General features: G+C 43.3%; 1 protein-coding gene across 1 annotated transcript in view; it reads left to right on the forward strand.

Annotated features, from left to right (window-relative positions):
- Window positions 1-18,264, forward strand: part of PTGFRN (prostaglandin F2 receptor inhibitor) — a 78,390-nt gene extending 60,126 nt beyond the window's left edge. The window contains exons 6-9 of the mRNA XM_003892470.5: window positions 909-1,328; window positions 8,265-8,372; window positions 12,586-12,891; window positions 14,729-18,264. Coding sequence (XP_003892519.1) covers window positions 909-1,328; window positions 8,265-8,372; window positions 12,586-12,891; window positions 14,729-14,895 — 1,001 coding nt within the window. The 3' untranslated portion in view covers window positions 14,896-18,264. The remainder of the gene's footprint in view (window positions 1-908; window positions 1,329-8,264; window positions 8,373-12,585; window positions 12,892-14,728) is intronic.
- Window positions 18,265-19,636: the final 1,372 nt, after the last annotated feature.

Raw genomic sequence — 19,636 nt, forward strand, 5'->3', positions numbered from 1 at the left:
GTAGAACAAGTGTTCCAAAAAATCTAACGTAAAAATCTCATCTTGTAACTGGACGGATTATAGGATTCATCATCTTATTAAAGGATAAAAAGAATGTGTCTAATTCGTTTATTCATCCACTCAACAAATATTTAAGCACCTTCCAAGTGCCTGACATTGTGCTGCTATAATAGATGAATTCTAATGTGTACCTGCGTAGGCATTGTTGTTTTGACAGAGACGCAAGGAGTAATCCGCTTAAACCTAAAGTTAGCATAGCCATAGACACCTCTCAAAATGTTTAAATAGCATTTCTGAAATTAAAGTGTAAACCAAGTGGAAATTATTAGATCTGCAAATATATACGCTACAGTCATTTTAGCAATAAATCTGTAATGTCACTATCATATGATTAAACAGAGAGAGCTCATTTCTCCCTTGCTGTATTCCTGCCTGCAGGCTGGCTTAGCTAGGGGCACTTTCCCTGCATTTAGCAGACCCCTGGGGAGGAGAGGCAAATTGTATGGCCAGGAGCCTGGCTTGGAGGTCATGGTGTTGTGTTCAACCATGTCTTTCCCACCTTGCTAGCAGTGCCCTCTGCCTTGCATCTTTTGCAGCACCAGTAGTGGGTTCCCAAACTCTCCCTGGTGAAACTTCTTAAGGACTTAAAAATCCTTAAAACTGGTTCTCACCATAATTTCCTCTCTCCTGACACCCACTGATTAATTTCAGACTCTTACTTCCAATGGGGTGGTTTTAGCCTGTTTATAGATACACATGATTTTCTTTCTGAGTGTCCCGATTTTCATAGGTGCTTTTGTGTGGAAATTTGCAAATAAATTTCTATTTCTTGGTTATTTTGCTTTTAGTTGCATTTTTATTTTAAGTGATCTTGTTGGAAATCACATCCTTCTGGTCCTTCATTCCAGATTCCGTGCTTGTGGTGAAGGCGAGGCAGCCAAAGCCTTTCTTTGCCGCAGGAAATACATTTGAGATGACTTGCAAAGTATCTTCCAAGAATATTAAGTCGCCACGCTACTCTGTTCTCATCACGGCTGAGAAGCCTGTCGGCGACCTCTCCAGTCCCAATGAAACGAAGTATATCATCTCTCTGGACCAGGATTCTGTGGTGAAGCTGGAGAATTGGACAGACGCATCACGGGTGGATGGCGTTGTTTTAGAAAAAGTGCAGGAGGATGAGTTCCGCTATCGAATGTACCAGACTCAGGTCTCAGACGCAGGGCTGTACCGCTGCATGGTGACAGCCTGGTCTCCTGTCAGAGGCAGCCTTTGGCGAGAAGCAGCAACCAGTCTGTCCAATCCTATTGAGATAGACTTCCAAACCTCAGGTGAGCAGGGAGTCCTGTGGAATCATAGATGGAGCTAGAAGAGACCCTAGGGTTTTGATCAGATGCCCTCATTTTTAAAAACAGCTTCGTTAAGATGCAATTCACATGCCATACAATTACCTGTTTAAAGTACATAATTCAGTGGCTTTTCATATATTCACAAAGTTGTGTGATCATCACCACAACCAGTTTTAGAACATTTTCTTGACCCCAAAAGAAACCTGGACCCCTTAGCCAATACCCTCCATTCACACTCCATTCCCTACCTCCCATTCTGCAACAACCATGATCTACTTTCTGTCTCTAGACATTTTGCCTATTATGGACATTTCACATAAATGGAATATAATATGTGGCCTTTGTATCTGGCTTCTTTTTTGGAGCAAAATGTTTTCAAGGGTCATCCATATTGTAGCATGTATCAGTGCTTTGTTCATTTTTATGACTGAATAAGATTCCATTGTATGCATATGCCACATTTTGTTTATCCATTCATCAGTTGATGGACATTTGGGTGTTTCCAGTTCTTGGCTATTATAAATAATGCTGCTGTGGACATTCATGTACAAGTTTTTGGATGAATGTATGTTTTCATTTCTGCTTTCATTTTAAGAAAATGAACTGAAGCTCAGCTACTTCAGATACTTTAGGGAACATGGTGGAGTATAAAGAAAGAGAGGAGGGAATCGAGCCTCCCAAGGTGTTAAATGACTTGTCAAAAGTGGAAGATTTTTAACATTCTTTGTCTGTGTATGTGTGTGTTTCAGTAGGAAGATGATTTGAAAGTATTTCAACCCCAATCTTATTTAGAATATCAATGCAAAGGATTATCATTTGTGAGTTTAAGACTAAATGTTTTCACTAACTCTGCCCTGGGTTCCTGGGTTTTAATTAGAAATTTGTGAATGTATATATTGATACTCCTCTGTAAAAATTCAGGTATCAATTGAATCAGTATAATGACTGCAAGATATTTATTGAATTAAATAATTAGTATTTATATTAAAGATAAGCTAGATTCTAATACAGTTTGTTTTCTATTAATATTCTATTATATTATAACCTTTTATGGTATATAGTGAAATAATCTTCTAACATCTCTTGACCTTTAAATTAAAGGGTAAATGTTGATTTAAGCCCTTAGATTTGGAAAGAGCAGAGAAAGCATAGGCTTCCTTTATTGTGTATCTGTTTGTTTTTAATAGCAGCTTTATTGAGATAGAACTCACATACCATAAAATTCACTATATAAAGTGTACAATTTAGTGGTTTCTAGTATAGTCACAGAGTTGTGCAACCATCACCACTATCTAATTCTAGAACGTTTTAATCACCTCAAAAAGAAACTCCGCTCTCGTTAGTAATCATTCCCATGCCCCCATGCCCCCGCCCCTGGCAACCACTAATTTACTTGCTGTCTCTATAGATTTGCCTCTTCTGGGTATTTCATATGAATTGAATCATATTATATGTGGACTTTCGTGACTTGCTTTTTTTCACTTAGCATAATGTTTTCAAGGTCCATTCATGTTGTAGCAGGTATCAGTACTTCATTCCTTTCTGTGGCCGAATAATATTTCATTGTATGGATATGCCACGTTTGTTTATCCATTCATCTGTTGATGGACGTTTAGACTATTTCTACTTTTTGGTTATTATGAATAGTGCTGCCATAAACATTATTATTTGAAAATATCTTCTCCCATTCTGTGTGTTGTCTTTCACTTTCTTAATGATGTCTCTTGAAACACCAAATTTTTAAATTTTGATGAAGTCCAGTTCATCTGCTTTTTTTTTTTTTTTTTTTTTCTCCTTTTGCTGCTTGTGTTTTTGCTATGTCTAAGAAATCACTGCCTAATCTAAGGCTGTGAGGATTAACACCTATGTTTTCTTCCCAGAGTTTATAGTTTTAGCTCTTACATTTTAGGGTATGATTCATGTTAATTTTTGTATGTGGTTAAGAGGAAGGGATCCAACTTTTATTATTTTGCAAGGAGACGGCCAGTTGTCCTGGCACCATTGATTGAAAAGTGTGTTATTTCTCCCATTGATTTGTTTTCGTACCCTTGTCAAAAATCATTTAATCATAAATGTAAGGTTTATTTCTAGACTGTCAATTCTATTTCAATGATCTAGATTTCTGTTCTTATAACAGTATCACATTGTTTGATTACTGTAGCTTTGTAGTTAGTTTTGAAATCAAGAAGTTGGAGACTTCCAATTTTGTTCTTTTTCAAGATTGTTTTGGCTATTTTGGATACCTTGCACTTCCATGTGACTTTTAGGATCAGCCTATTAATTTCTACAGTCCAGGCATCTGGGACTTTGATGGGGATTGTGTTAAATCTGTAGATCAATTTGGAAAGCATTGCCATTTAACACTATTGTTTTTCAGTTGATAAACATGGGATATCTTTCCATTTATTTAGGTATTAAATTTTTTCTATGGTGTTTTGTAGTTTTCAGTGTACAAATCATGTTTCTTTTGTTAAATTTATCCTAAGTATTTTATTCTTTTTGATGCTATTGTAAATAGAATTGCTTTCTTAATTTACTTTTCTGCTTGTTTATTCATTGCAGTTTTATAGAAGTACAACTGGCTTTTGTATATTGATCTTGAATCCTGTGACCTTGCTGAACTTGTTTATTAATTCTGATTAATTCTAAAGTTTGGGGACTCATTACAATTTTTAAAATACAAAATTATGTCATCTGTGAATAGAACTAGTTTTACTTCTCCCTTCCAAACTGAATATCTTCTATTTCTTTTTCTCGAGTAATTGCCCAGCCAGAACCTCCAATACAGTGTTGAATAGAAGTAGCACAAGTGGACATTCTTGTCTTGTTTCTGATCATAGGGGGAAAGTGTTCAGTGTCATTCACCTTTAAGTATCATGTTCACTGTGGGATTTTCATGGATGCCCTTTATCAGAATGAGGAAGTTTCCTTCCACTCTTAGTGTGTTTCCTTCTATTCTTAGTTTTTTTTTTCATTCCTAGTTTGTTGGGTATTTTTGTCATGGAAAGGTGTTGAATGTGGTCAGATGCTTTTTCTGTGTCTATTGAGATGAGATGATTATGTGGTTTTTGTCCTTTACTTGTATATTTGTTTTGCTGTCTGTAGGAATCTGTTCCATCTTGTTTTACATTTGTTATTTGATCTTTATTTTAAACTCTTATGTGGAAAAGGGGAGACACAGAGTCTTTTGTATCTATTTCTGGGTGAGGAATGGATGTTGAATCTCTTCCTCAATTCTTTAAATCTCAGCATAACAGATAAAACCACCGTAGCTTCCAGGTTGAATAGATTGCCTAAGGTTTTTATTTTATTTAATCCACAGAGTTGTCATGGCCAGTTCACATTTTAATTAGAAGAAGCTGCCATCAAATTCACCACCCAGCACAATACTGTAGCCCTGAATAGCCACCAGTAAACATTGATTTGAAACTGAACAGCCTTTGCTTCCTAAAAATCAGTGACATACCTTAAGACACGCAACAAAGGGGTTCTTCAATGTTCACCTCCCTGTCCCCTGATTTCAGGGCATCTGCTTTTTGGTATTGAAAACCAAGGAGCCCTACTGAGTGCTAGCTTTTACTGATTCAAAGTGTCAAGAGGAAAATGGTATTTAAATATGATAGTGTAGGCTTTGACCTTTTAAAAGAAGAATAATAAAGTTTTTTCTTCGTAATATATATAGAAAATTTGAAAATATAGTAATGTAGAAAGAAGGAAAAGAGACTCATCCACCCTCCTACCAGAGACTGTTAATTTGTGTTGTTCATCTTCCTAGAATGTTTTTCTTGTATGTTTTCTTCATGACTTTGAGATCAAGCTGTACATACAATTTTAGGACCTGCTTTTCTCCCTTTAGTGTTATAAGATCAGCACTTTCCATATTGTAACCAGTTCTAGGTAAATATTAGTACCACCTTTAATGACTTTACATACTTGAATTTGCTTAGCCATTACCCTATTGATGGACATGCAGATGGTCTGTAACTTTTGCTTTCATTAAAAAAAGGACCAGTAGCAGCTTTTTTTAGAGGCCAAGGTTGGAACATGGTTTATGTCAATGTTTGTATTTAAAAGTTAAGTAGTTCCTATACTCTCTGCAGACTAGGAGTTGGGGGACCCCTAGTGACTCTGGTTGTTCATTTAAACTCTCTGTACCATACCCTGTCATCTGTGAAGTAAACCAGACAAATCCCCTCACAAAAACAGCATTACCACAGAAATTGACCATAATGAAAATATTTCTAAGCCTGGGATAATGACCCATATTAACAGTGAGCTGCTGATTTCATTAGGAGGAAATCCACTCCTGTGAATAGCTCACCACAATGCAGGCCTTTTCCCCAGTCCTTGTCTGCCTTGTGAGCTGCAGCACAAATGCTCCGTTGATTCCCACGTCCAGTAGGGGAAGTGAGAACTGTAACGTGACCTAGGAGGTATTTGGGTTTTCTTTGGAAACATAAAGAAAAAGTGAAATTTATCTGAATTAAGTAAGTCTTCTTTACTGCTTCAAATTAAATAGATAAATCCATGAGAATTTCTTAATGTTTTGTCATTTTATGTTCTCTTAGGAGGGGCCTAAACACTAGAAAAGCCCCTCAGTGTAGTTCTGTGTATTACCATGACATTTCTAATCTGAGCAAAATATGACACACGCCCGCCCTTGCTCACCATAGTTGCTGCTAACCTGTACTCACTGACAGATGGCCGCCTATGGCATAAGTGTCCCCAGTCACCACACAGAGCCAACTCTGGGCAGTTTGGCTTAATCCTGCCCCACCTCACCACTCCAGGCAGAGCAAGTCCAGGGTATAAGGCCTGAGGGAGCCAGAGCTTAGAGCTGAGTTAATTGAAGGGGATGATGTCCAGAAATAGGTCAGGCTTCCTTGTCTCTGCTTTCATCCCTTTTCCCATTTCCTGGAACAGCCATTCTGTCAGTTCTTTATCCCCTTAGAGTTACATACGCCCCTGCTATTCCCTGAATAATCAGAACTCTCAGCAGTTCCCCACCCAGAGCTGCCTAACCCCCCTAGGGTTCAATATTCTGTAACCATCCTTCACCTTTCTCCCAGGAACGCACAAAGTATTTATATACTTGGTTAGGAAAGCAGTCTGATGAATTCATCTTATTAGTCATCATGTCAAAATGAAAATATAGCCCTTTCATCATGTTACTCCCTCTGTCATGGCCATTTCTTCTGCACATTTAGAAAAGGTACTTTAGGATACTTGTTTCTTTCTGGCAATCTGAACAAGAAGTAGTATTACTTATATTCTTAACTTCTAATGAGTTTTACAGTCAGCACCTAGGGCCTTCAATCGTTGCTTCCCAGGAGACCCAAGGGGAGTCCCATAGCACTGATGTTCTGTGAATTTCTTTTAGGTTTGCCTGTTCCTAGATTTTAGGAGTTGGGATAAAGTAAACATTGAACTCTTAGGATTAGCTAAGCTGGAAGCTATGGAATGTTCTCACCTAAGAGGAATTCATAAGTGAGTTAAAAATAATAATTCTGCCTATAGCGTTCTCAGGGAGGCATGTAAGACAAATCCAGTTTGGGTAGGGTTTTTTTTATTTGTTTTTGTTTACCAGACTTTATTTCAATTTTATTTATTTATTTATTTATTTGAGGCAGGGTTTTGCTCTATCACCCAGGCTGAAGTGCAGTGGCACGGTCTTGACTCACTGTAGCCCCAACTTCCCAGGCTCAAGCAATCCTCTTCCTACCTCAGTCACCTGAGTAGCTGGGACTTCAGGTGTGCACCACCGTGCTCAGCTAATTTTTGTATTTTTTTGTGGAGATGGGATTTTGCCATGTTCCCCAAGCTAGTCTTGAACACCGGGGCTCAAGCGACCTACCTGCCTCAGCCTCACAAAGAGCTGGGATTACAGGCATGAGTTATTGCATCTGGCCCAGACTTTATTTTTTAGAGCAGTTTTAGGTTCCCAGCTTTTGAGCAAAAAATACTGAAAGTTTCCATATATTTCCAGCTCTCCTACAACACACAGCCTCCCCAACCTGAGTAGTCTTTTAAAGGCATGTCCACCTGTAATCTCAGCACTTTGGGAGGTGGGCAGATCACTTGAGGTCAGGTGTTCGAGACCGGGCTGGCCAACATGGTGAAACCCTGTGTCTACTAAAAATACAAAAATCCACAGAGCGTAGTAGCGTATGCCTGTAATCCCAGCTACCCAGGAGGCTGAAGCAGGAGAATCACTTGAACCCAGGGAGTAGAGGTTGCAGTGAGCCATGATCACACGACTGCACTCCAGCCTGGGTGACAGAGCAAGACTCTAGCTCAAAAAAAAAAAAAAAGAAAAGAAAAAAAAAGGAAAAAGGCATATCCAGGCTGCCTCCATTTTCCCTGGCAGACTGGAGCTGTGCCTTGAGTTCTCCCACCATACCTCATAGAAACATCATTGTTGGCATGTCTGTCTCCTTACCAGATTTCAGCCTCTTGGTAACAAGGCCCCTTTCCCCAGCACCTAGCATAGTGCAGTGAGGCCACTCACTCCACTGGGACCAAAAACATTCTTGCTTCAGTCCCTGTTCCTCTGATCCCTGAGCCACCCTGGCCTAGAAGTGAACTACGTTGAACTAGAACCAGCCCAGGCTGTTCCAGCGTGGAGGGTAGCTTTCGAATGAGGTCACTGTGGCCATCAGAAAGAAAAGCCAGAGCAAAAGTAATTCTTTCAGAAGAGTTCTATTTTGGTTGTAATCTTAAGATGAAGCTCACTTGGACGTGCCTAATGCCCATGTCTCTCTGAATAGAAGAGAGGCAACCTTGGAACACCTATTTTGTGAGTTTCTAGACCAGTTCCCAGGGAAGAGAACCACATTTTGATGCCCCTTAGAGTGCAAAGAATGGAATTTGACAAAAGCATGAAAGAGAATAATGAGGCTGGCATTACTTTTTTTCCAGGTCCTATATTTAATGCTTCTGTGCATTCGGACACACCATCAGTCATCCGGGGAGATCTGATCAAATTGTTCTGTATCATCACTGTCGAGGGAGCAGCACTGGATCCAGGTACCTCACTCATTCTCACCCCTTCACCATGTTGCTTTCTGTAAATGTTTCTCATATCGTCCGCACTGTGTTACACAGATGTAAGTTAGGGGTAGGATTATCTATTTATCCCCTAACTGCCTGGCTCAGTACTTTGTACTCATTAAGTGTTTAGTAAATACTTGTTGAGTGGATGCATCTATCTGCTAGATGGTGTAGGAATGCATCCAGACATTTGAATCTGAGCTGTCAAGACAGTTGGTGGGTCACTTGCAGGCCTGTTTCAAGCTGATTCAAAACCCATTGGCAGAATCTAGCTCCTCCTCTTGTGTCTTTCATTCATTTATTCATTCAGATATTTATTGAGTTCCTTTGGTATACAGGTGCTGCTCTAGATACTGGGAATAGAGGAGTGAACAAAATGCCCGAAGTCTGTCCTCATGGAGCATGGCAACCTAGATAAGGACATGGGCAAGAAATAAAGTGCTCTATAATATCACAGCAATTAATGCTATGAAGACTTACAGAGCAAAGGAGTAGCCGGTGACCAGAGGGTGCTATTGTAGTTAGAATTCTTAGGAAATCATTATACATCTTTTCTTTGCAGGAAATATTAGCATCGCTGACAGGATGCCTAAGAGTTGTGGGATGCATCAGTCTTACTCCTTTTCTGCTTAGCCCCATTCAGTGACCAGTTGATGTCCCTCTCTCACTCTTCCACCCTTAAGGCTTGAAAGAACATTAAATGCACTCAGGGATCTCCGTTACTGAGCAGGACTGTACCTGCCTCTGCCTTTTCCTAAAGAACTCATGAAGAACCTAATTCCCTATGGGCTTCCCTTTTCTCCTGCATGTTTGGACCCACAACACTCTGTATTCACCCACCCCATCACAAGTAGAGCCATGACTGCCGGCAGAAATCTGCACCTTGAAAAGGCTAAACTCTACAAAGGTCACAGGTTTCTATGTGGAGACTGCTGGAAGTGTGGCCCTGGGGAAGAAACTAAAATTAGCCTTCCATTCTGTGTGAAGGGGCAAGCTCTAAGCAAAGGGTGGTGGCCTGCAGTGAATCCAGTGAGCCCCTGAGCAGGGGACTGGGTAACACTAGCATCTGGAAGCAGAGACCTGGATGCCGCCACCATCCAGGTGGGCATCTGGCTTCTGCAGGACTCCCAGTTGAATGTTCAGTTCAGCAAATATTTTCTATAAAGGACCTGGGTAGGAAATATGTTGGCCCTGTGGGCCAGATGGCCTCTGTGGCGACTATTCAACACTGTCATTGTAGTGTGAAAGAAGCCGTAGATAATAGTATAAGCAAATGGGCATAGCTGTGTTCAGTGAAACTTTATTGACAAAAACAGGTGGTGGGCTGGACTTGGCCTGCAGGCTGCAGTTTACTGACCCCTGGACTAGTTGACTGACACCAAAATTGGCTGTAGTAGGGAAGCTGGACATGGTTGATCTTTAGAGGTAGGAAACAGAAGGAGAGTTTGTGGGAGATGTTAGAAAAGGAAAAGAAACAATCCCATCTGCATCCATGGAGTTGGTCAGCTCCATTCACAGGGGAAGAGGAATGAGAAGCCACTCCTGTACCTGAGATGGGGAAGATTGAGGACAGAAAGCAGGATTCAGAAGAGAAAATGAAGCTAAAAGTAGAAGAGACTACCAGGGAAAAGGGAGGAAAATCCTTTTCAAAAGTTGGAAAAATGTAATACCATGTTTGCCCTTAAAGCTCATTTATGATACATACAAAAATAAATCCTTTAAATGCTCTTTCTCAGTAAATTAATGGGTCACCAGTTGTGCCCTTAATGTAAAAGTCTTTTCTTCCAATGTAATTAATTGCAAAAGGTATAGGTAGCTGTTATCTTTCAGATTACAATTTTGCAGAACTTTGCACTCTTGGACTGTGTGGGTGGAAGATTCTGAATTATTAAACACAAGTTGTAATTTAGTTTTTCCTCACACATGCTGTGGGCTGTGAGGGAATGCTCTTTTGTGAAGGACACGTTGCATAAGTGATTTGTGGCCCAAGGTGCTCTGTGCCGAGCCGGGGTGGGGACAGCGGACTGTGGCCCTTCTGAGGCGGTATCTTAGGTCAGGTTCTCCCCAAGCAAAGACAGACAAGCATGTGAGTGGTGGATTGAGGGAGTGCTCTCAGGAGAACACACTGAAGGAGGCAGGGACTTGAGATAGAGCTGGAGAAGAAGGCTGAGGTCGAGGCATGAATTCGGAGCAAGTCCACCTCCCCACGGGGAGCTCTGGAGCATGAGTGTACTGCAGAGTAGGCCCACCGGAGGGAAGGGGACTGGGCTTTTCTGTCCCTTCACGAGTCAGTCATTGTCCACAGGCTGAGTGGCCAAGGAGTGAGAGTGTTTCAGAACCTCCAGGTGGTGGCTTCTGTCAGCCTCAGCCCGGCCTCTGGAGAGGGGAAGGGTATGGGTGTATGAGTTTTAACAGCCAGCACCTGCAGCAGCCAGAGGCTCAGCCTACCAGCTGGTGTGGACCGGCCACCAACGGCATTTGCTGCAGCTGGTAATGCCCTTCCCCTTAGCAGGTCTGTGTGTAGGAGCATGTGTGTTGTACTGTGGAGGTAATGTTCATGGTGACCAACTTTTATTGAGCACTTAGTGTGTTCCAGGTGCTGTTCTAAGCATTTTAATAAATGTAGTTAATTTAACCCTGGGTGCTGTCATTCTCATTTTGCAGATGTGGATACTAAGTCTCAGTGAACTTGGGGAACTCGCCCAGGTCACATGGTTCATTAGTGCTGGTGCTGGGATGCTAGCCCAGGCAGCCTGGCCCTGGAGCCTGGCTCCTATACCGTAAGGCACAGTGGGGATCAGGGCTTAGAGTCTGGGAATTTGGTTTGGCTTTTTGCCTTCAGCAACCACCCAGCACCTGCAGGTGACAGCAGCACTGAGTTAAGAGTTTTCATTGAAGACGAGAGAGTGATGCGGGTGTCCACTCTGCCCGTGGCACTGTGAGAGCCTCAGGCTGTTTATGGCATGCCCTCTGCCCCCAGGGAGGTGGTGGTTTCCTTGGAGAGATACTGGGAACAACAACAAAAAAAGTTATGCTCAAGTGCCACAGTAGGTCAATGGGAGAAAAAGAGAAGATATTACATGTTTAGAGTGAGCTAAAAAGGAATTACCATTTGGATAATTTCATAGAAATTCTTGCTTTTAGTTCTGCTTACTTTTTTAATATGTAAGCATCTGAACATAATTTATTTGCCTTATAATGTGCTTTTTGAGGCTATCAGTGTGTTTTTACTAAATGAATAAATGTTATCTCTTGTTCAGCAAAAATTGTTATTTGACATTTATACAAAATCCTTTCTCAAGTGGATTTAAGAGAAAACAGTGTTGTGGCTGTTGTCTTTTGTTGCTGGAGGAATCTCAGAGCCGACACAGCTGATAATGGTTGGTACCAGTCAAGGGAAGAGGTCAAGGGCTTATGATGTGTGCTCTGTTTTCACATTCCATGAGAATTACCACTTGTGCCAAAGTCTTCTTTCTCTTATGCCCGTATTAATTTATTTGAGGCTGTTAGAACCTTAATTTTGCAGAGTACTTTACGATTCAGCGTTACTCTCTGGGACTGTTAAACTGTGTTCCATTTTCTCAGCTTGACATTTTTTTTCCTCTTGTTTTGAACTTAAGCACTTCTGCAAGGAAAGAAAAACCGTAGTGTACAATAAAACCTAAACTGTTTACAGCTCTAAATTTGGTGCGATTCATTTTATGTACATTTTGTTCCATATGACTTTAGTGTCCTTCCAGTCTTGGGTTCTTCTGCCTGAAATGTCAAAGGAGCTGGCTTTCTTTGGGAGACAGAGCCTGCAGTGTCCCCGCATACCAGTTTTCGGATCAGTGTTCTCTGTGGGAGACAGTTTTTGACCCTGACTCTTCTTCCTGTGGCCCCTGAGTCTGGGTGGCAGCAGTGCAGTGGTTAAGAAGCTGGGCTCTGGAGCTGTACTCCCTGGGTTAAGCTGCATACTCTGCTACCTGCTGGCTACATGACCTTGAGCAGGTATATAGTCTGGCAATAATGACAGAATAAAAGTATGATAGTGCCTTCCTCATAGGGCTGCTGTGAGGATTCAGTGAGACCGAAGGCATGTAGTGCTGTGCTTGCCGTATGTAGTAAGGGCTGCATACATGGATGGTGGCCATACATGTGACTTCTGCCCATTGCACTGACCCCAGGGTTTTGGCTTGGTAATCCACAGATGACATGGCCTTTGATGTGTCCTGGTTTGCGGTGCACTCCTTTGGCCTGGACAAGGCTCCTGTGCTCCTGTCTTCCCTGGATCGGAAGGGCATCGTGACCACCTCCCGGAGGGACTGGAAGAGCGACCTCAGCCTGGAGCGCGTGAGTGTGCTGGAATTCTTGCTGCAAGTGCATGGCTCCGAGGACCAGGACTTTGGCAACTACTACTGTTCCGTGACTCCATGGGTGAAGTCACCAACAGGTTCCTGGCAGAAGGAGGCAGAGATCCACTCCAAGCCTGTTTTTATAACTGTGAAAATGGATGGTAAGAATGTCACCCAAATTTCTCAGTGTTTGGGAATGTCTTCTTTCTGTGCCAGGCTGTAGCTGACAGAACCCAGGTGGCCACAGTTTGAGGAATGTGCTGTAGCACATCCTGCTTTCTTTCTAGATCTGGCCTGAGTCTGCACCCAGAAGGAGCCCCAGCAGCCCTTGCTGTTTCCCCAGCTGTGCTATTATGTGCTGGTGGCACCATTGAGAAATGATTTTCAAGACTTACTAGAAAAATTTTCAAGGTGTTGCCTCTTCTATACATTTATAGAAACTGGCTTTATTGTGTCCGAGGGTTGGCATGGATTCTGCCAGGCACAGGCAGAGAGCAGCCTTGAGAGAGAGGGTCCAGGTCGATAGGGGAGCTGTAGCTTAGGGATCTGCTACTCTCACTACCACTGGTTTTGCTTCTTAAAGAAGAGAGACTCACAGCTGGGCGCAGTGGCTCACGCCTGTCATCCCGGTACTCTGGGAGGCTGAGGCGGGCAGATCATGAGGTCAGGAGTTTGAGACCAGCCTGGCCCACATAGTAAAACCCCGTCTCTACTAAAAATACAAAAAAAAAAAAAAAAAAAAAATTAGCCTTGGTGTGGTGGTGGGCGCCTGTAATCCCAGCTACTCAGGAGGCTGAAGCAGGAGAATTGCTTGAACCCAGGAGGCGGAAGTTGCAGTGAGCCGAGATCGCACCATCGCACTCCAGCCCAGGCGACAGTGCAATACTCCGCATCACGGAAAAAAAAAAAAAAAAAAAAAAGAGAGAGACTCCTCCTGGAGTCACTGGCACAGAGTGGGTACTTCACAGAGCCCCAAGATGGGAGGATGAGCTCCCAGCCTCACTGGACCACGACGAACACCAGGGTCGACCTAACTAGACAGTCAGAGCTTTGTTCCCTGAGCATCCCAGAATGGGGACAGTTGTTCCTTGGTTTACAACAAACATGTCTCCTTTGTGGAAAATTTCAGAAAGTACATGTTAGTTGAAATAACTCCATAAAGAGAATTAAAGTCCAGGGGCCTCCAAGGATGAGTAGAAAGCTTTTGAGTAGAAACCTAGTGATTGGTCAGATGGAAATTAGAGCCCTTGCTCTTCCACAGACTACTTAGCCTTTCTGATCCATTTTCTCCACAAAATGAGCTAATAGTCTTATGGGGCTATTTTGAAAATTAAACCTTAGCAAACATAAGGCACCTGGCCCAGTGGCAGCATCCACCCAAGGAGCATGGGTACTTATGGGAAGGGAAGGTGGGATTTCAAGGGTGGAATCTAAATGGTGTTTGTGCATTTCTAACACTTAAGTCATCTGTACCATATTTTGTATCTTAGGAATTCCTTGCTTGAAGTAACTCCGTATAAAAACCCAGATTTAACAAACAAGGGAGTAATTATTCACTTTGCTAGATAATTTACTATAGTGTTACTTAAAATAGCTCCCTTAGTACACTTCAGTTATTTGATGCATAGGATTGATTTATGCAGTTTTTTTAAGGATGCATCTGCTGCTGAATGTGCGATGCCCTTATACTGACTTTTAAAAATCAATCTTTTGCCAAAACCCTAAAAAGCAAGTTGACATTCAAAGGCATCGAGTGAAATCTTCTTTATGGTTTTTATTCTCTCCACAGAGCTGGGTGGGAAGACATTTGCTCATTTTTGTGACAGATAAGGCTGAGCTTCTCCTGTCTCCAGTCGTGTGCTAGGTGCTAGATGCAGGAGGAATGAGACCTTATCTTTCGGGGAGATCCTGCTCCAGTGGGGAAGGGAGGTGAGGGTGCCCCCAAAGCAGCCTCCCTCGCAGCACTGACCGGCTTCCCCTTTAATCTCTCCCTCCCAGTGCTGAACGCCTTCAAGTATCCCTTGCTGATCGGCGTCGGTCTGTCCACGGTCATCGGACTCCTGTCCTGTCTCATCGGGTACTGCAGCTCCCACTGGTGTTGTAAGAAGGAGGTTCAGGAGACACGGCGCGAGCGCCGCAGGCTCATGTCGATGGAGATGGACTAGGCTGGCCCGGGAGGGGAGTGACAGAGGGACGTTCTAGGAGCGATTGGGGCAAGAAGAGGACAGTGAGATTTTAAAACAAAGTGTGTTACACTAAAAACCAGTCCTCTCTAATCTCAGGTGGGACTTGGCGCTCTCTCTTTTCTGCATGTCAAGTTCTGAGCGCGGACATGTTTACCAGCACACGGCTCTTCTTCCCACGGCACTTTCTGATGTAACAATCGAGTGTGTGTTTTCCCAACTGCAGCTTTTTAATGGTTAACCTTCATCTAATTATTTTTCTCCCACTGGTTTATAGATCCTCTGACTTGTGTGTGTTTATAGCTTTTGTTTCGCGGGGTTGTGGTGAGGAAGGGGTGACGGCATGCAGAGTTCTTTATCTTCAGTGAGAATGTGCCTGCCCGCCTGAGAGCCAGCTTCCACGTTGGAGGCGTGTGCTCAGAGCGCTGCTGAGCGCCACCCTCTACCGGGCTGACAGACAACACAGACCTGTGCTGAAGGCTAATTTGTGGCTTTTACGACCCTACCCCACCCCCTATTTTCAGGGGTTTAGACTACATTTGAAATCCAAACTTGGAGTATATAACTTCTTATCGAGCCCAAATGCTTTTTTTTTTGCTTCTCTGCCCCTTGTCCATTTCTTTTGTATTTGTTTTCTGTGAGAGCGCTGAAATGGCGGCCCTGGAATCTAGAATTTGGCTCTCCACTGAGCACCTTATCTTGCCACCTTAGCCTTAAGAATGAATATGAAGAAAAATACACAGCCACCTCTGTCCAGGGCAGTAAGAAGGGGGCTGCAAGGAAGGGGAGATTGGGGATAAGGAAAGGAACAGATACCTGCTCCAGTAGTTGTGAGGCCACTGTGCCTCAGGGGACCCCAGGAAGAGCAGAAGAGGGATCCCGCGAAGTTATTTTTTGTGCAGCTGGAGCCGGGAGGGTCAGAGTGGTGCCAGGTGCAAATTAGACTAAAGAAGCCACCACTACTCCTCTGTCTTGCCCACTGTGGGAGGCAAAGGCCTTGGTCACCAAGAGACTTGCAGGGGGACCCACAGATACGCCATGTCCTTCACACGCTGCTTGGGCTCCTTAACCTGAAGGCATATTGCTACTTGTGAGACTGACTGACTTCAAGGAATCAGAAATTACCTAGAAGCACCATGTATTTTCTATGACCTTTTCAGTCCATCAGGTCTTTTGAAGGTCCACTGCAGGGGGTTAGTGAGAAAGGGTATACTTTGTGGTATGTTTGCTTTCCTAATAGGGACACGAAGGAAACCTAGCAATTTGCTGTCATGTGAACGGCCTATAGAGCAGAGTCAAGAGCGGTCTGCTTTGCCCGACTGCTCCCATCAGGAATAGGAGAGTAGACAGAAAGAGATCTTCCACATCCCAGACTTCTGCTGCTGCTTTAAAAGCTCTCCCCTCGGAGCCTCCTGCTCCCTGAAGCGTCTCGCGCCCCGTACAGCACTGGCCTTTCGGAAGCATCCCAGTGGAGTTTTCTGAGGCTTGCTGGTGACTCATGCCCTAATTGCAATCCTCTGCTTTCATCCTGGCTCTGAAGGATCTAACACTGCTCTCTCTTCCAAAGGGGAAAAAAAGATTCATTTGTTTTGAGCAATAAACTAATACAAAATGATGGCCATTCATGTGCAGCTCTTTGTCACCATGGGCCGGGAGCTGTGCTCCTCCTGGCTCACCTTTTCCCCCTGCTCCCCAGTGCCCAGTCGCCCTGGAGGCAGATTCCCATTGAGTTTTCCCCCGCCAAGGGGACCCTGCATGGGATAGAAACATTAGATTCTGCATTGACAGTAGCCTTTCCTTGGCCCGGGCTTGTGGTGGGAAGACGGGCAACAGGTATACCCCACCAGGGCCTGAGTGACTAGAGGAAGAGGGTGAGGCCTTGTTGGCACTAGATTTGGGTATTTTCTGCATGTTATATCCTAACTGCTATTTCAGAAGAGGCAGCTTGTAGGTGATTGTACAGGTGAGAATTAAAGAGAGAACAAATATATAAACAGGTGCTGTATTAGTAACAGCCAGTGCCCTTTCAGCCCTTGCATCTATTAAAAGGAGATTCAGGATTTTATTGGCATAGGCCCTTCTTAGTAGGAAGAAAGGGTGCTTAGCTTTGGACATGACCAGGTGTGTGTAAAACCATGGACTGAGTCACAGCAGACACTCGATGGTGGTAAATGTGACAGGTGCTTACACACTGTACCTTTTCCTTTCATACTGATGCTGCAGTTCAGGGCTGGAGTTGTTAAGGCATTGACCTCCACCCACCTGCCCCGTGTCCATTGGGCTACCCAAGCTGCATGTCACCTGGGGGCTGGGAGGAAGGGGCAAGAAATCCCAGGGCATTGTATCAAGGACCTAGTTCCTTCTAGGGATATAAATTTGCCAGGAATGTGTATTTTTAATGTGGTGAGATGCACTCTTTTGTTGTACCAAATAGGGCTCCCCCCCCAACCCCTGCGACAAGTGCTCTTCTAGAAGAGGTTCCTACCAGCAGCACTGGTGTGAATGAAAGAGGGACCCAGCCGCGTCTCACGGGTGGAATTGCACTTCTTAACAAAAAGGAACTTTATAAAAGTTTGGGTTTTTTTTTTTTTCCTAATCATAAAAATAGCCCCAGAAAGAGCCTAAGCTATGTTCAGATAGAAGCCTCGAAATTCCTGTACTTTGTTTACTTTATGATGTTTACATACACCTTTCACTTTGAAAAAAAAGAAAAATGCAAATCAACTTTTTAACAACTTTTCAGATTTTTCATGGGACAGTAGAACTCTGACTCACCAACTGGGCTAAATTTTAATTTAAAAATGTATGTATTTGAGTGTCTTTCCCCACCTCACCCCCACCATCTGAGGGGCTCCCTGAGATCTTGGTAGAGGAGGCCCCTCCTGCCCAGACCTTCGTCTGTTTCCCCGGTGGCCCTTGCTTCTTGCTTTGCAGACTGCCTGCAGCCATGATTTTGTCACTGACATCTGTGAGCCAAAGACTGAGCCTTTTTGGCAGGAATAATAAGCAATACTACACAACTTGCTACTTTCAGAAAACTTTTTTTTAGCTTCACCGATGACAACAGAGGAAGAAGGGAACTGGGATTTGGGTAAGTTCTCCTCCACTGTTTGACCAAATTCTCAGTGATAAATACGTGTGCAGATCCCTAGAAGAAAAAACGTTGACTTTCTTTTTAAGTGTGGCACATAAGGATCTGCAGAATTTTCCGTAGACAAAGAAAGGATCTTGTGTATTTTTGTCCATATCCAATGTTATATGAACTAATTGTATTGTTTTATACTGTGACCACAAATATTATGCAATGCACCATTTGTTTTTTATTTCATTAAAGGAAGTTTAATTTAAATTGAAGTTGTGTGAGGAGCTTGATATTGGCCTCTGTTATCCTTTCATATCTTCAGCATGAGGGATTGTGACTGGATTCCAGCAGGAACTTTAGCACCTTCTGATCTCTTTGAATCCTGCAAAAGCACTGCAGATTTTCACTGATGATAAGAGAAGAAACGGATTTGATGGGATCAGTGTTGAAGTTCCCACCGGGTGGAAAGGTGAGGGCTAGGATCCTGTTGTTTACAGAAGGCCTTCTGCTCTTTCAGGGAATTCCCATGACCTTACAGGAGTCCTCTCAGGAAAGAGAGAAGTTAGATATTGTTCCTCTTTGCCGTTGAGGAAACACCAAAGTTCTGTGACGATGTCGTGACTGGAACAGAGTGGTTTTTCTGACTCATGATGCAGTCTGGGGCCAAATCAGTCCAGAAGGTAGCAACCCCTGTAATAGAAAAACAATCCTCTTCCCTAGGCCGCTGGCGGCAGCAGGCCTGGGCAGGAGTGAATACCGAGAACCCAACTCCCTGTGGGACCCTGGAACAGCTGCATGCCCTTGGCTGGCCTTCGCCATTCACTCTCCTGTTGGCCTCATTTGTGTTCTCTCTGTCTTTTGTGTCCTGTCCAGGGACCAACTTCATGTTGTGGAGTTATTCAAGGGCTGGGTTCATGTCCCAGTCACTAACATTACCCAATGACTGGCACTCTTCCAGGCCTGTAGAAGGTACTTGCACTTTGTAAATGCACAGTTAATGCTCTGCTCTAGGAAATGAGCCATCATTGCATGCTTCTTAGCGAACCGGGAGGGTTCCACTCATGTCACAATGGTGACACAGTCAGAGCTGGTCGTTAGCAATCCTCTACCTAGTTGTGAACCCATTCCTGCCTAACATTTAATTTAAATTTCAAATTTAAATTAATAACATTAAACTAAATTAAAAACAAAACAGAAACTTACTTGCATACTTATTGTGTGCCCAGGCATTGTGCTAAGCACAGCTGCTGCCGACTTGTCTGTAGGCCTTGGCACATAGTGTCTGCTTGCCTAGAAACTTCTTTCTATCCAGCCTTCTTTCCTCCTAACTTGCACTTCTCTTTCAGGACCCAGGGGTCATCTTCTCCCTCTTTAGGCAAAATGAAGGTCCCTTGACAGATGGTCTGATAGTTTGAAAATGATGGGAGGATAGGAACCATTCACTGCTGTGACTTCAGTACCAAATTGTGAATTGGACTCTTACAATGTGCCATGCACTAACACAAGTACCTCATAGATGTGATTGCAATCTTAAGTGACCCAAAGGGGTTTACAGCAGAAGCACTCTGGCCTGTTCTTCACAAAACTGGATCATTCAAATAATACCACTCATTTCCTGTAACCCGTAGACCAGTGTGCATG

Source organism: Papio anubis, chromosome 1 (assembly GCF_008728515.1).
Source record: "Papio anubis isolate 15944 chromosome 1, Panubis1.0, whole genome shotgun sequence".
Lineage (NCBI taxonomy): Eukaryota > Metazoa > Chordata > Mammalia > Primates > Cercopithecidae > Papio > Papio anubis.